At 51.2% G+C, this 14,490-nt stretch overlaps 1 protein-coding gene across 1 annotated transcript in view; it reads right to left on the reverse strand.

Moving 5' to 3' along the window:
• Nucleotides 1–3,421: 3,421 nt before the first annotated feature.
• Nucleotides 3,422–14,490, reverse strand: part of LOC147101010 (uncharacterized) — a 68,353-nt gene continuing 57,284 nt past the window's right edge. Inside the window, 2 exon segments of the mRNA XM_085966011.1 lie at nucleotides 3,422–3,681; nucleotides 4,956–5,208. Of these exon segments, the coding sequence (XP_085822137.1) occupies nucleotides 3,675–3,681; nucleotides 4,956–5,208 (260 nt within the window). The 3' untranslated portion in view covers nucleotides 3,422–3,674.

The raw sequence follows: 14,490 nt of genomic DNA on the forward strand, positions 1-14,490 counted from the left end.
ATTTAAGCCCTACTCACTCCAGAGACTTGAGCACAAAATCCGGACTGATACTTCAGTGCAGCACTGAGGGACCGCTGCACTGTCGGAGGGGCAGTACCGAGGGAGCGCTGCACTGTTGGAGGGGCAGTACTGAGGGAGCGCTGCACTGTCGGAGGGGCAGTACCGAGGTAGCGCTGCACTGTCAGAGGAGCAGTACTGAGGGAGCACTGCACTATCGGAGGGGCAGCACTGAGGGAGCGCTGCACTGTCGGAGGGGCAGTACTGAGGGAGCGCTGCACTGTCGTAGGGCAATACAGAGAAAGCACTGCACTGTTGGAGGGGCAGTACTGAGGGAGCGCTGCACTGTCGGGGGGGCAGTATTAAGTGAGCACTGCACTATCGGAGGGGCAGCACTGAGGGAGCACTGCACTGTTGGAGGGGCAGTACTGAGGGAGCGCTGCACTGTCGGAGGGGCAATACTGAGAAAGCACTGCACTGTTGGAGGGGCAGTACTGAGGGAGCGCTGCACTGTCGGAGGGTCAGTACTGATGTAGCGCTGCACTGTCGGAAGTTCAGTACTGAGCAAGCGCTGCACTGTTGGAGGGTCAGTACTGAGGGAGCGCTGCACTGTCAGAGGGGCAGTACTGAGGGAGTGCTGCACTGTCGGAGGGGCAGCACTGAGGGAGTGCTGCACTGTTGGAGGGGCAGTACTGAGGGAGCGCTGTACTGTCGGAGGGGCAGTACTGAGGGAGTGCTGCACTGTCGGAGGGGCAGTACTGAGGGAGTGCTGCACTGTCGGAGGGGCAGTACTGAGGGAGTGCTGCACTGTCGGAGGGGCAGTACTGAGGGAGTGCTGCACTGTCGGAGGGGCAGTACTGAGGGAGTGCTGCACTGTCGGAGGGGCAGCACTAAGGGAGTGCCACACTGTCGGAGGGGCAGTACTGAGGGAGTGCTGCACTGTTGGAGGTGCCATCTTTAAATAAGACATCTGCCCTCTCAGGTGGACCTAAAAGATCCCATGCCACTATTTTGAAGAAAAGCAGAGGAGTTCTCCCGGTGTCCTGGCCAATACTTATCCTTCAATCATCATCATTTATCGCATTGCAGTTTGTGGGGCCTTGCAGTGCACAAATTGGCTGTTGCTTTTCCTGCATTAGAGCAGAGATTACAGTTCAAAAGTATTTAATTGGCTGTAAAGTGCCTTGGAATGTCCTGAGGTTGTGAAAGGCGCTATATAAATACAAGTCTTGCTTTGTCTGACAGGCTTATTTTCTCTTTTCATTTGCTTTAATTTTGAATTGTTAGATTAATGGAAGTAATAATGTTTATATTTGAACCTTATCGTGAAATTCCTATTTGGAAAATAGACCTGTTGAAGTACAGGAAACTCTTTTTACCAGCACCTAAATAACCGGAAATCTCTCTTAACCGGCAAAATTCAGGAGTAGGTTCAGGTAAGTTTCACTTCATATTAGTGGCCGTGTAACCGGGGTTCCTGCACCTGTTGCCATGCAACAGGGACGCCTGGATCTGTGGCCATGTACGGGGCTCTTGTACCTTAGTAAGTATACCTCTCTGTAATCCGGACTTTTTGATCAACCGGCACCACGCCGGTCCCGTCGGTGCCGGATAAAAAAAGAGTTTCCTGTAGTTTTATTTAGTCTGGCTAGCTCATATCCAAACACTCCCGTGAAAAAGTCCTGCCTACGCTGCCAACTCTGTGCCTCATGATTTGGAAATGTTAGTTATTAAGAATTTTCATCAGCAGCAAAGCTAACACCAGATGTCAAAGGCTGCTATTAACCCGAATGATGACAGGGTTGGTTGGGTCTCCCCCTGCCCTGAACCAGAAAAGGAAAGAAAGAACTTGCAATTCTATAGCACCTTTCACAACCTCAGGACGTCCCAAAGCGCTTTACAGCCAATAAAGTACTTTTTGAGGGTAGCCTTCAGTTGCCTAGGCCCTAAGCTCTGGAATTCCCTCCCTAAACCTCTCCGCCTCTCTCTCCTTCTTTAAGACGCTCCTTAAAACCCACCTCTTTGACCAAGCTTTTGGTCACCTGCCCTAACTTCTCCTTATGTGGCTCGGTGTCAAATGTCTTGTCTTCTAACACTCCTATGCAGCGCCTTGGGAGGTTTTACTATGTTAAAGGCGCTATATAAACACAAATTGTTGTTGTTGTTATTGCTGACATGTTGGGAAAGTGCAGTTGGGCAAGATTCCAGACGGCAGATAGCGCTTCAAGCAATGCGCCCCTGTGAGGAGAGAGAGAGAGAGAGAAGAAAACCAGGGGGAACTAAAAAGTCAAATGAATAACCAAACAGGTGACTCTGTGGAAACTGATTACTACTCATTGCACTGTCACGAGTCCTGAATGCTCACTAATCAGATTCTGGGTTAACTACAAAGATTTCGTTAACTGTTGCGGGTTCCTGTGTTCCATTATATGAGCCTTTCAGATGTTCTCTCCAACTGTTTGCATTAAGGGCTACATAAAGATATATAGTAAAGATAATACTTCACAGGTAAAGCAGAGATTCACTTCAGTGGGCGGCCTCCTTTCAAACTGTCCCACTGTCTGGAACTACTGGGGCTTTTAATTATTGTTTGATTTTCCCAGACTGAAATTAAGCTTGCAGTTAGCTTGATGTGGGAGTAAGTTTGTACCGCCTCTCCAATACAACAGTGCCTAGAACCTAAAAATCTCAATTTTCTCCTTGAATAAAGATTCTAGCTTGTAGTGATTCCGAGCTGGATTGTCACAATTTACCTTATTTACCTTATCACAATTTTTAAAGTGTAGTCACGGAGAAGTAGCTTAATGTAGGTAGAATAATGTACTGACACTCACTGTCTAGGGCTTACAAATAAAGAGGTCTCAAAGGGTTGTTAGTGCTTCTTCGGCAGCACCTCCCAAACCCGCAGCCTCCACCACCTAGAAGGACAAGGGCAGCAGGCGCGTGGGAACACCACCACCTCCAAGTTCCCCTCCAAGTCACACACCATCCTGACTTGGAAATATATCGGCCGTTCCTTCATCGTCGCTGGGTCAAAATCCTGGAACTCCCTCCCTAACAGCACTGTGGGAGCACCTTCACCACACGGACTGCAAGCGGTTCCAGAAGGCAGCTCACCACCACCTTCTCAAGGGACGATTAGGGATGGGCAATAAATGCTGGCCTTGCCAGCGATGCCCACATCTTGAGAACGAATTAAAAAGAAACACATTCGCAGAATGAGCAACTGGCTTCAGGTGCGGAGAAGAGAAAACAGATGTGCTGGGGGGGGGAGGAAAAGTGTAACATCTGGGAGAAATACATTTGGTTTGAGTTTGTTTCCACCTCCCTCCCTCAGCTGAAGAAGTCAATGGAAAAATTGAACACTTGGGGGGCAAAAGAATTGATGCAGCAATGTGGTTTTCTCTAACCTTTAAATATATTTAATAAGTTTTGTAAACAGATACATTTCCAGAACCTCTGGGTAGACGTCTAAAAAGTTCCACTCGCTAAATTAATATGTTATATAATGCATTCTCTTCAAATAAAAGCAACGTTGCAGTGGGTTTAAGTTTGTGCAGGCTCACGCTGGAGGTTGGAGCATTACAGGGTCGAAGCGTCCGAGCATTGCAGAGGCGATGGATAGTCTGGAAACTGCTCAAGCCGGTCTCCTGCAGCTCAGTGTCAAAATGGTCTGTTTATCTCCTGGAGGGAACAAAAGAATGTTTCCGTTGTTACAGAGAGCAGGGGGACCTATTCCGCCGCCTTTAAGACAAGGGGGGTGACATAAGAACTACTAGGCACTTGGTCTAAGCATTAAACGAAGCTTTAATCAACTGTTTTTCAACATGGAGATCTAGTTGTGTCCTTCACTAGTTCCTGTTAAAGAATGTCCTGAGCAAGCTGGGCCCATGCCCAAGTATTTATACTCTCCCTGGACAGTGCCACCAGCAGGCCGCCCAGTATTATTTCATAAGTAATTTCCACATGAATGACAAATTTCATGTCAGGCGGTGTCATTTTAACACTTGTCGGAGGGGGAATGGGGCGGGAAACGGGTGATAACAAACCCGAAGTCCATTTCTGCACCTGGCCTGTTTTTTTTTGCCAAGTGGTTTGAGCCGCACAAGTGAAAGCAATTCCTCCCGCCCCCTCGCACACACACACACAATGTCCTCACATCTTGTCCTGAAGCCACTAACTCATGCTGGGTTACAATTCCATTGGCACTGGCAGTCCCACTGGCTGCCCAGTGTTCGTGTGTGAGGCTAGACAATATCAGCAAGCCCATTGGACCATAGGGACGCCACAGCCGAGTGCATTCTTGACCTCACCCAATGTCTGAGCAGGGATCACCACAACGTGGCGCCCAGCACACTGTCATTGAGAGGTTCTGGTACTAGACCAGCGTCCCAGAGGTCGTGAGCTTAAATCCCACCCTGAGTTGCAAAAGTGGGGACTGAAGTTGGGGGCTGGCACCAGAAAAATGATTGTGAACGATGCTGGATTGTCGTAAATACCCGACTGGTTCACTAAAATGTCCCTCAGGGAGGAGAACTGGCCCTACCTGGTCTGGCCTATATGTGACTCCAATCCCACACTATATGGTTGACTCTTAGGGCTGGATTTTGCCAGGTTCCCACCCACATGGTGCGGGGGGGATTGGGAGACAGTGTGAAACCCGGAAGGTCGGGTATCCTGGCACGCTGTGGTGTTTTAACTCCACAGCGTGCCGGGACAGTGAAATGGAATGGGACAATGGGAGAGGTTGGCACATTGAGAAAGGCAGGAGGATGGGAGACATTGCGGGTGGTGGAGGGGGACACAAAATATTTAAATACAGATACAGGAGGTCTGAAGCAAAAAAAAATAACTGAATCAACTCACTGAGCCATTGAGGGGGAGGAGAGCAAATCCAGCAGACTCCGTTCATTCACGAAAACCTCCCAAAAAATGCCTAGGTTCAGCAGCGCATTTACCTGCCGATGTTGTTGTGATCCTTTCGTCTCATATTAGGCTTTGTGGAATGGGTACAACCAAGGCGCTGGACTGTGGGAGCCTTAGAGGACATGACACACAGATTCCGTCTGCTGTTGTCCTCAATGACCTTCTCTGGATTGACGAACGTGCTATGAAACATCTCGGTAACTTGGTTTCTCTGGAACCTGGGATGGTTCTTGAAGCAGGGTTTCGAGTCACCATCCTGTAATCGGCCCACGCAGAATATCCTATCTGTGGTGCAAGCAAAAAGATTTTAGTTGCTTAAAGGACTTGAGAATCTACTTCACCTTGGTCTACAAAGCCTTATTAAAATTTAGCACAGGTTAGTTGTTGGGCAAAGCTCTCCCTGCTCCGCTCGCAACAACCCATACTCCAGAAAAGCATCCCCGACTGCTTCTATTTGCTATGTTAACTACAGTCTGTCGTGGCTCAGTGGGCAGCACTCTGGCCTCTGAGTCAGAAGGTTGTGGGTTTAGGTCCCACTCCAGAGACTGGAGTGCAAGAGTCTAGGCTGACACTCCAGTGCAGTGCTGAGGGAGTGCTGCACTGTCGGAAGGGCAGTACTGAGGGAGTGCTGCACTGTCGGATGTGACATCTTTTGGATGAAACGTCAAACTGAGACTCTATCTGTCTTCTCAGGTGGACGTAAAAGATCCTATGGGACTATTTTGAAGAAGAGCAGGGGAGTTCTCCCCGGTGTCCTGGGGCCAATATTTATCCCTCAATCAACATCACTAAAAAAAAAGATTATCTGGTCATTATCACATTGCTGTTTGCTGTGTGCAAATTGGCTGCTACATTACAACTGTGACTACACTTCAAAATAACTTAATTGGCTGTAAAACGTCCAGTGCATCCAGGAGAGCTTTTTGAGCCAACATGTAGAAAGTCCTACAAGAGAGGGGGCGGTACTGGACCTAATTCTAGGGAATGTAGCCGGGCAAGTGGTGGAAGTGTCAGTAGGAGAGCATTTTGGCGACAGTGACCATAATTCGGTGAGATTTAAGGTGGTCATGGAAAAAGACAAAGACGGCCCGGAAATAAGGGTTCTAAATTGGGGAAAGGCCGATTTTAATATGATAAGGCAGGATCTGGCCAAAGTGGACTGGGAGCAGCTACCTATAGGAAAATCCACATCAAAGCAGTGGGAGACTTTCAGAAGGGAAATAGAGAGAGTACAACGCCAACATGTTCCTGTAAAGGTCAAGGGTGGGACCAACAAGCAAAGGGAACCTTGGATGACAAGGGATATACAAAAGTGCATTAGGAAAAAAAGGGGGGCTTTTGGCAGTTACAAAAGACTAAAGACGGAGGAAGCCCGAGAGGAGTATAAAAAGTGCAGGGGCATACTTAAAAAAGAAATTAGGAGGGCAAGGAGGGGCCATGAAATAACACTGGCGTGCAAAATAAAGGAAAATCCTAAGATGTTTTATAAGTATATTAAGGGCAAGAGGATAACCAGGGAAAGGGTAGGGCCCATTAGGGACCAAAGTGGCAATCTGTGTGTAGAGCCAGATGATGTAGGCGGGGTTTTAAATGAATTTTTTGCATCTGTGTTCACTATGGAGAAAGACGATGTAGACATAGAAATCGGGCAAGGGGACTGTGACATACTTGAACATATTAGCATCGAGAGGGAGGAGGTACTAGCGGTTTTAGCAGGCCAAAAAGTGGATAAATCCCCAGGCCCGGACAAGATGTATCCCAGGCTGTTGTGTGAGGCAAAGGAGGAGATTGCAGGGGCTCTGACACAAATTTTCAGAACCTCTCTGGCCACAGGGGATGTACCAGAGGACTGGAGAACAGCTAACGTAGTACCATTATTCAAGAAGGGTAGCAGGGATAAACCAGGGAATTACAGGCCAGTGAGCCTAACATCTGTGGTAGGGAAATTATTGGAAAAAATTCTGAGGGACAAAATTAGTCTCCACTTGGAGAGGCAAGGATTAATCGGGGATAGTCAGCATGGCTTTGTCAAGGGTAAATCATGTCTGACCAATCTGATTGAATTTTTCGAGGGGGTGACTAGGTGTGTGGATGAGGGAAATGCTGTGGATGTGGTTTACATGGATTTCAGTAAAGCTTTTGACAAAGTCCCGCATAGGAGACTGGTCAAGAAGGTAAGAGCCCATGGGATCCAGGGTGCCTTGGCGCGTTGGATCCTAAACTGGCTGAGTGGCAGGAAGCCTGTGTCCAGTGGGGTACCTCAGGGATCGGTGCTGGGACCCTTGCTGTTTGTGATCTACATAAATGATTTGGATGAGAATGTAAAAGGTATGATCAGTAAGTTCGCAGATGACACGAAAATTGGTGGGGTGGTAAATTGCGAGGAGGAAAGCCTCAGGCTACAGGACGATATAAACGGGTTGGTCAGATGGGCGGAAAAGTGGCAAATGGAATTTAACCCTGAAAAGTGCGAGGTGATGCATTTTGGACGGACAAATAAGGCAAGGGAATACACAATGAGTGGTAGGACCCTAGGAAGTACAGAGGGTCAGAGGGACCTTGGTGTACATGTACATAGATCCCTGAAGGCAGCGGAACAGGTAGATAAGGTGGTTAAAAAGGCATATGGGATACTTGCCTTCATTAGCCGAGGCATAGAATATAAGAGCAGGGAGGTTATGATGGAGCTGTACAAAACGCTGGTGAGGCCACAGCTGGAGTACTGTGTGCAGTTCTGGTCGCCTCACTATAGGAAGGATGTGATTGCTTTGGAGAGGGTGCAGAGAAGATTCACCAGGATGTTACCTGGGATGGAGCGCCTCAGCTATGAAGAAAGACTAAACAGGCTGGGGTTGTTTTCCTTGGAGCAAAGAAGGCTGAGGGGGGACCTGATTGAGGTGTACAAAATGATGAGGGGCATAGATAGGGTAGATAAAGAGGAACTTTTCCCCTTAGTAGGGGGGTCAATAACAAGGGGGCATAGATTCAAGGTAAGGGGCAGAAGGTTTAGAGGGGATTTGAGGAGGAACTTTTTCACCCAGAGGGTGGTTGGAATCTGGAACTCACTGCCTGAAAGGGTGGTAGAGGCAGGAACCCTCATAACATTCAAGAAGCATTTGGATGAGCACTTGAAATGCCATTGCATACAAGGCTATGGACCAAATGCTGGAAAATGGGATTAGACTGGACAGGGATTGATGGTCGGCGCAGACACGATGGGCCGAAGGGCCTCTTTCTGTGCTGTATAACTCTATGACTCTATGGGCTAGATTTTCAGTTGATAGCGCCAGCAGTTAGCGCCTTAAGAGAAGTGATTTTCGGGCGCTATGCGTGTAGCGTCCGTGCGCAGCGCAGTTTGTGCCCCGCCCCAAATTAAGTTGCCCGTTAGCGCTGGCGCAAAGTTTAGCGCCCGCCCGGATGCGCGCGCAGAAAATGACGTCACATCCTCGTGCAACGCCCTTTGTGCGCCCCGATTCCAAACTTCAGTCGGACCGCCCCATTGTGCGGCTGGCGGCCGGAGCGTTTGGAAAAAGGAACGCAACACAACCAGCGCGGGCCCCGGGGGGTGCAAATTAAAGGGGACGTGCTCTCCAGTATAAAGGCCAGCCTTTTTTCAGAAAACACTCTTGTGCAACGCATTTCTGGAGACACAACAAGGAGGATAGCTAACTGGTTTCAAGCAGCAAGAGCTCAGGTATTTTTGGACTCAGGCCAGAGCGCTGCAAGTGGCCTTTTGGAAATTTGAGTGTTTGCCAGGATTTGATGGGGGTTGCATGGGGTGCCAACGCGGAGCTGCAGCTCCATGTCCGTAGGGCTCGCAGACGCATTGTGAGAGGGGCAGCCCTGGCTAGAGGCAGAGGGGGCTACAGGCGTCGGCCACGTAGGCCTTACCCAGTCAGGCTATACCGCCAGCAGCGCTCCTACCTAAACATGAGTGCCGCGCGATGTGTTAAAAGGCTCCGATTCCGAAAGGAGGTGATTGCAGAGATCTGCCACCTGCTTCGCCGAGATCTGCGGCCAAAGCTCAGGTCCAGGACGTCTCTGTCGGTGGAAGTGAAGGTGACGGTGGCATTGAACTTCTATGCCACCGGCTCCTTCCAATACGCTGCTGGGGACATAGCAAACATCTCCCAGTACGGCGCGCATCGCTGCATCCGCCAGGTGACCGAAGCACTGTCCAGAAGGAGAAGCCAATTCATCTCCTTCCCCATGGCCCTGGAGAGCCAGCATCAGCGCGCATTGGGATTTTCCAGACTCGGGGAATTCCCCTTGGTGCAGGGCGCCATTGACTGTACGCATGTGGCTTTGCGGGCCCCTCTGGAGCATGGCGAGCAGTATCGCAACAGGAAGGGCTACCATTCTCTGAATGTGCAGCTGGTCTGTGACCACAAGCAGCGCATCATGGCAGTCAATGCCAGCTTCCCAGGCAGCAGCCACGATGCCTTTATCCTGCGGCAGAGTACTGTGCATGACATGTTCCAGGCACAGCCTCCCCCAAGAGGATGGCTACTCGGGGACAAAGGCTACCCTTTGTGCACCTGGCTCATGACCCCGCTCCGCGCGCCCAGGACCGCTGCTGAAGAGGCCTACAACGAGAGCCATCAAACCACCCGCAACATCATCGAGCTAACTATTGGGGTCCTCAAGCAGCGGTTCCGCTGCCTTGATCGCTCCGGAGGAGCTCTCCAGTATTCGCCGGACCGGGTCTCCCAATTTGTGGTGGTTTGCTGCATGCTACACAACCTGGCTATCCGCAGGACTCAGGCACTGCCACCTGACGTTGGACCAGCACCTCAGGAGGAGGAGCAGGAGGAGCATGAGGAGGAGGAGGAGGAGGAGCAGGAGTACGTTCCCAGGAGGGAGCGACCAGGGCCAAGGGCCGCACGACGCCACCTTATTACACGGTACTTCTAAGCCCCCTGTCAGGGAATGGCCAGAGGCCATGAGGGAAGATGAATGCAGCCGCTCCGCAACCCCTCAGCCGGCGAAGCCAACAAACACTAAGAAGAACAACCATGGAGACTGCATGAATAAAGATAATTTTTTATTACACAAAAATGAAAAGCCCTTCCCACATGAATCCCCAAAAACAATAAACGGGCCCCACAAAAAGCCCAACAAACGACTCACTCCCACAAACTGGGGAGGAGTCACTCCAACTTTCTTCAAACCGGGCCTCAACGTCGGCCTAACGCAAAAAATAAGCCCTCCAACAACACAACCATGGGCAAAATAAAGATGGTCACCGCCATATAAAAGGAAAGCTGGCCACACCCTCTACTGAGTGGCCCGCGAGGGCGAGACCTTGCCCAGCCTTTTGCCTCCCCTGCCCGGCCTGCTGCTCCTTCGCAAGCTCTGCCCAGTGGCTGCTGCGAGGCTGGGGGAAGGTGCCTGAGGCTCAGATGCCCTTCCACCAGATGCCGCTGGGGGGTGGCCTACACGGCGTTTGGGCCTCGAGGGGCCGTCTGCTGAGTGGCGCACCTGAGCCTGGCCACCATCAGCTGCAGCCGCTTGCCCTTGACGCCCCAGTGGGGGAGTGGCGGTGACGGATGGCGCAATGTGGGCCAGCTGGCGTCTGGGATGCGCTGGCTGGTGCTGTGGCGCGGTGGCACTCGGCCGGGCCCGCACTGCAGGATCCGCAACAATCAGCCGAGGGGCGGCTTGCTGGGATGGTCCAGCGCGGCGGCTGCCCTGGCGATGCCTGCCTGAGACAGCGCGTGTGGCAGCAGTGAGTGCCCCTGTTGTCCTGGTGTGCGCGCGCATCACATCCGCCAGGGTCTTGACGGCATCAGTCAGCATGCGGCCACTCGCGGCAGTTGCTGCCCCGAACTCGCGCACACTGGTCGCCAGCGACTCGATGGCCTCAGGCATGCGCCCCACCACGCTCATGAGCTCCGTGTGGCGCCGGTCCGAATCCTCGGCCATCTTATCCAGCTTCCGCACCTCCTCCGAGGTGAAGGTGTCCGGACTGGAGTCGCGACTCTCCCGCTGGGGAGGAGGGGGCCGAACTAAGGGACCCTTGCCACGTTGGTGGCGGCGAGTGTGCCGATCAGCAGCACTCCCCTCTGATCCTTCCCCCCTTTGGGGGGAAGGCCGTGGGCCACGCGCACGGCTCCTGGGTGGCTGGACGCCACTGGTCCCAGAAGCTGCATTGCCCTGCGACAGTTCCTCCAGGCACTCGTCCAGTGAGGAGGTGTCAAGCATTTCCTCCTCTCCTGCGGGACGTGACTGTTCCCCCGATGGTCCGGCTTGCTCCTCCTCCTCCTCCTGCTCGGAGGTGCTGTCACTGGCAGCTTCAGGGTCCTGGTCGTCACCAGCTGAAAGCAGGAATGCACAAGAGTAGCTTCAGAGTGAGGAGACGGCGTCAGCGAGGGAGTTAGGACTGGTGGCATTCAGCGCATTGGTGGGACAGTGGCAAAGGAGGTAGCTCGGATGGGCCAGTGCGACGCGAGAGGGCCAAAAGGCGAGGTCCTTACCATTGCCGGGCAGTGGAGGGTCGGATACTCCGCACGCTGTGGGGACAATCACACGGGCTCCCATGAGCACACACACGCGCTCCTCCAGCCGAGTGAGCTTCTGCAGCTTGGCGCGGCCACCCCTGGCACGGGCCTGGCGATTAAAGGCTACTTTAGCCTGCAAGAGAAAGGACGGGCTGTAAGTGCGCAGTGTAGCCCTGATGTAGTGTGCACTGCCTCCCATGGTGGAATAGCTTGGCCAGAGTGAAGCCCTGATGTAGTGTGCACTGCCTCCCATGGTGGAATAGCTTGGACAGAGTGAAGCCCTGATGTAGTGTGCACAGCCTCCCATGGTGGAATAGCTTGGCCAAAGTGTAGAGTGCCGAATGGCCATTTGATGCTCATGACTGTCCCAATGCTGCTGGCTGAGGGCTGGCCAATAGGACTTTCAGCTCCCTTTGCCCATCATGTCAGGTGTACATGCAAGAATGAGGAGGAGACTGGAAAGGCTACTCACCTTGACAATCCTGGTCAGGTCGTTGTATTTTTTACGACATTGTTTGTGGGTCCTGGGGGCATCGCCGGTGAACGTCACCCTCTGGGCGATCTGCTTCCAGGCTTTGGTGTAGTCATGGTGGGTTGGATTCCTCCCACTCTCTGGGAACAAGATCTTGCGCCTCACCTCCAGAGCTGTGACCATTATGCCCAGATCACCCTCTGAGAAGCGCAGGGCACGCTGACGGGCCTTCTCTGGCGTTGCCATGACTCCCTGGGGCTGAGCAGCAGTGTTGAGGCCTCTTTGCAAGGCTGCAGTGTGCAGGGCGTGGCAGCAGACCAATTCGTCCCTTCCCCCTTTAAGAGCTGGTCGGCGCCACGGGGTCTGCTGTCAGTCCAAAAATGACCGCACCCGCGCTGCGCCCCGCCTGGGCGCTATCCCTCTGAACCGCTGGCTTAGCGCCTAAAGAGAGTAGTGGAACGCCTCTTTTAGCGCTCCACCAACCTCTTAGGGCGAAGCCACTGAATTCCCGGCAACGGGGCGCTACTTTGGGGCGGGCGCTAACTTCGGGCGGGCGCTAAGGTTAGCGCCCCAAAACTGCCTATACTGAAAATCTAGCCCTATGACTCTATGAAAGGCGCTATATAAATGCAAGTCTATCTTTTTTATTTGTTTGCCTATTCTGGATGAGAATTAGAGCCAGAGTCTGTGCTTGTGGACCATGGCCATTTGGAACAGGTTGGAGTCATCCCAGAATCATTCCATGCCAGAACCTTAGAGCCTGGGAAGAGAGGAGACTTTCAACCCATCAATTGGACTGTTTTAGAGCCCAGTTGCCAGAGATCCAACACCCACTTCCGATTTTCTTCCCTCAGTGATTAGTTTACTGGACAATGACAGAATGTGGTAAACTCACTTATTTGAGCAGCACGATTAAACAATTGCCATGAATCTGTAAAACTCAAACTATAAATCCATCACTGACTCCTGCACCTGGAATTTCCAAGGGGGTTCTCCGATCTCCCACCGTAATTTTGGCAGAAGATCGGCCGTTTCACCAGGATACCCGCTGAAGTTATGGGAAAGGATTGGGGAACCCCTCCAGATAATACACCCCTTTGTTTATAGGAACGAATGGCCACCAAATTAACTGCTGTTTGTTCTTAGGATGTGGGAATAGTCACAGTTATTGCCCATCCCTAGTTCTCTTGGCTTAAGAGGATATTCAGAGTCTTCAGGGACTGGACAGAGGCAGGGGTGGCATATAATGGTCATTTTCTTTCCTGGTTACCAACTGTATAACTGAATTCAGTTTTCACAACTTGCCATGCTGGGATTTGAACCCACAAACTCTGGCCAAAAGCCTAGCCGATACACTATCACATCCCACTGTAAACATCGGGGAGGGGGAGATTTTGACTGTTGGTGTTAGTGTAAAATGGGCGATATCGTCTTGGCCACCCTTTAAACACCTCCCCCAATTTTCATTTAGGCCTGAGATGAGGAGAAATTTCTTCACTCAAAGGTTTGTGAACAATGTTTCCTGGCTTTTCAACAGAATTACAGGGAACGTTGATTCTGAACGTTTGGAATTCTCTGCCCCAGAGGGCTGTGGATGCTCAGTCGTTGAGTATATTCAAGGCTGAGATCGATAGATTTTTGGGCACAAGGGAATCAAGGGATATGGGGGTCGGGCGGGAAGGTGGAGTTGATGTAGAAGATAAGCCATGATCTTATTGAATGGCAGAGCAGGCTCGAGGGGCCGCATGGCCTACTCCTGCTCCTATTTCTTATGTCCTTAATTGCTCACTAATTTATCTGTTTTCGGAGGTGGGCAGCTGGGTGGCAAAATATTAATGAGGCCTGACCGTTACAGGAAACCCCATATGGCGCCTCTCACAGGTAGCTACGTCGTCAGTTGTGGCTCCGCGGGTAGCACCCTCGCCTTTGAAATGAGAAGATTGCGGGTTCAAGTCCTCACTCCAGGCACTTGAACACAAAAATCCAGGCTGACACTCCCAGTGCAGTGCCAGAGGGAGTGCTGCACTGTCAGAGGTGCCGTCTTTCAGATGAGACGTTAAATTTGCAGAACCTACCCTCAGTGCAGACTTGATGGGCTGAATAGCCTCATGTACTATTCTATTCTCGCTCAGGTGGATGCAAATGATCCCATGACTATTTCAAAGAAGAGCAGGGAAGGTGTCCTGGTGCCAATATTTATCCCTCAATTAACATCACTAAAACAGGTGATCTGGTCATTATCACATTGCTGTTTGTGGGGGCTTGCTGCACGTAAATTGGCTGCCGCGTTTCCAACATTACAACTGTGAATACATTTAAAATAAAAGTACTTAATTGGCTGTAAAGCGCTTTGGGAAGTCCGGTGGTCATGAAAGGCGCTATATAAATGCAAGTCTTTCTTTATTATCCACCCGGGAGTGAAAATCCCCACTCGTGTCCATATAGTGAGATCAGCTAACCCAGCTTGTGATCAAAGCGTGGGACCTTCCCGTAACACTCAGTCCTAACTGGGCAGTTCAAGAGCCAATAGACTCACTAAGCTACTATTTTTCTGACCGTTTTCTAATGAGTGTTTTAAATATTGAATCTCTCTTT

This window comes from Somniosus microcephalus, chromosome 24 (assembly GCF_052327205.1).
Source record: "Somniosus microcephalus isolate GS21.2 chromosome 24, FLI_Smic_1.0, whole genome shotgun sequence".
In the NCBI taxonomy this organism is placed as follows: Eukaryota; Metazoa; Chordata; class Chondrichthyes; order Squaliformes; family Somniosidae; genus Somniosus; species Somniosus microcephalus.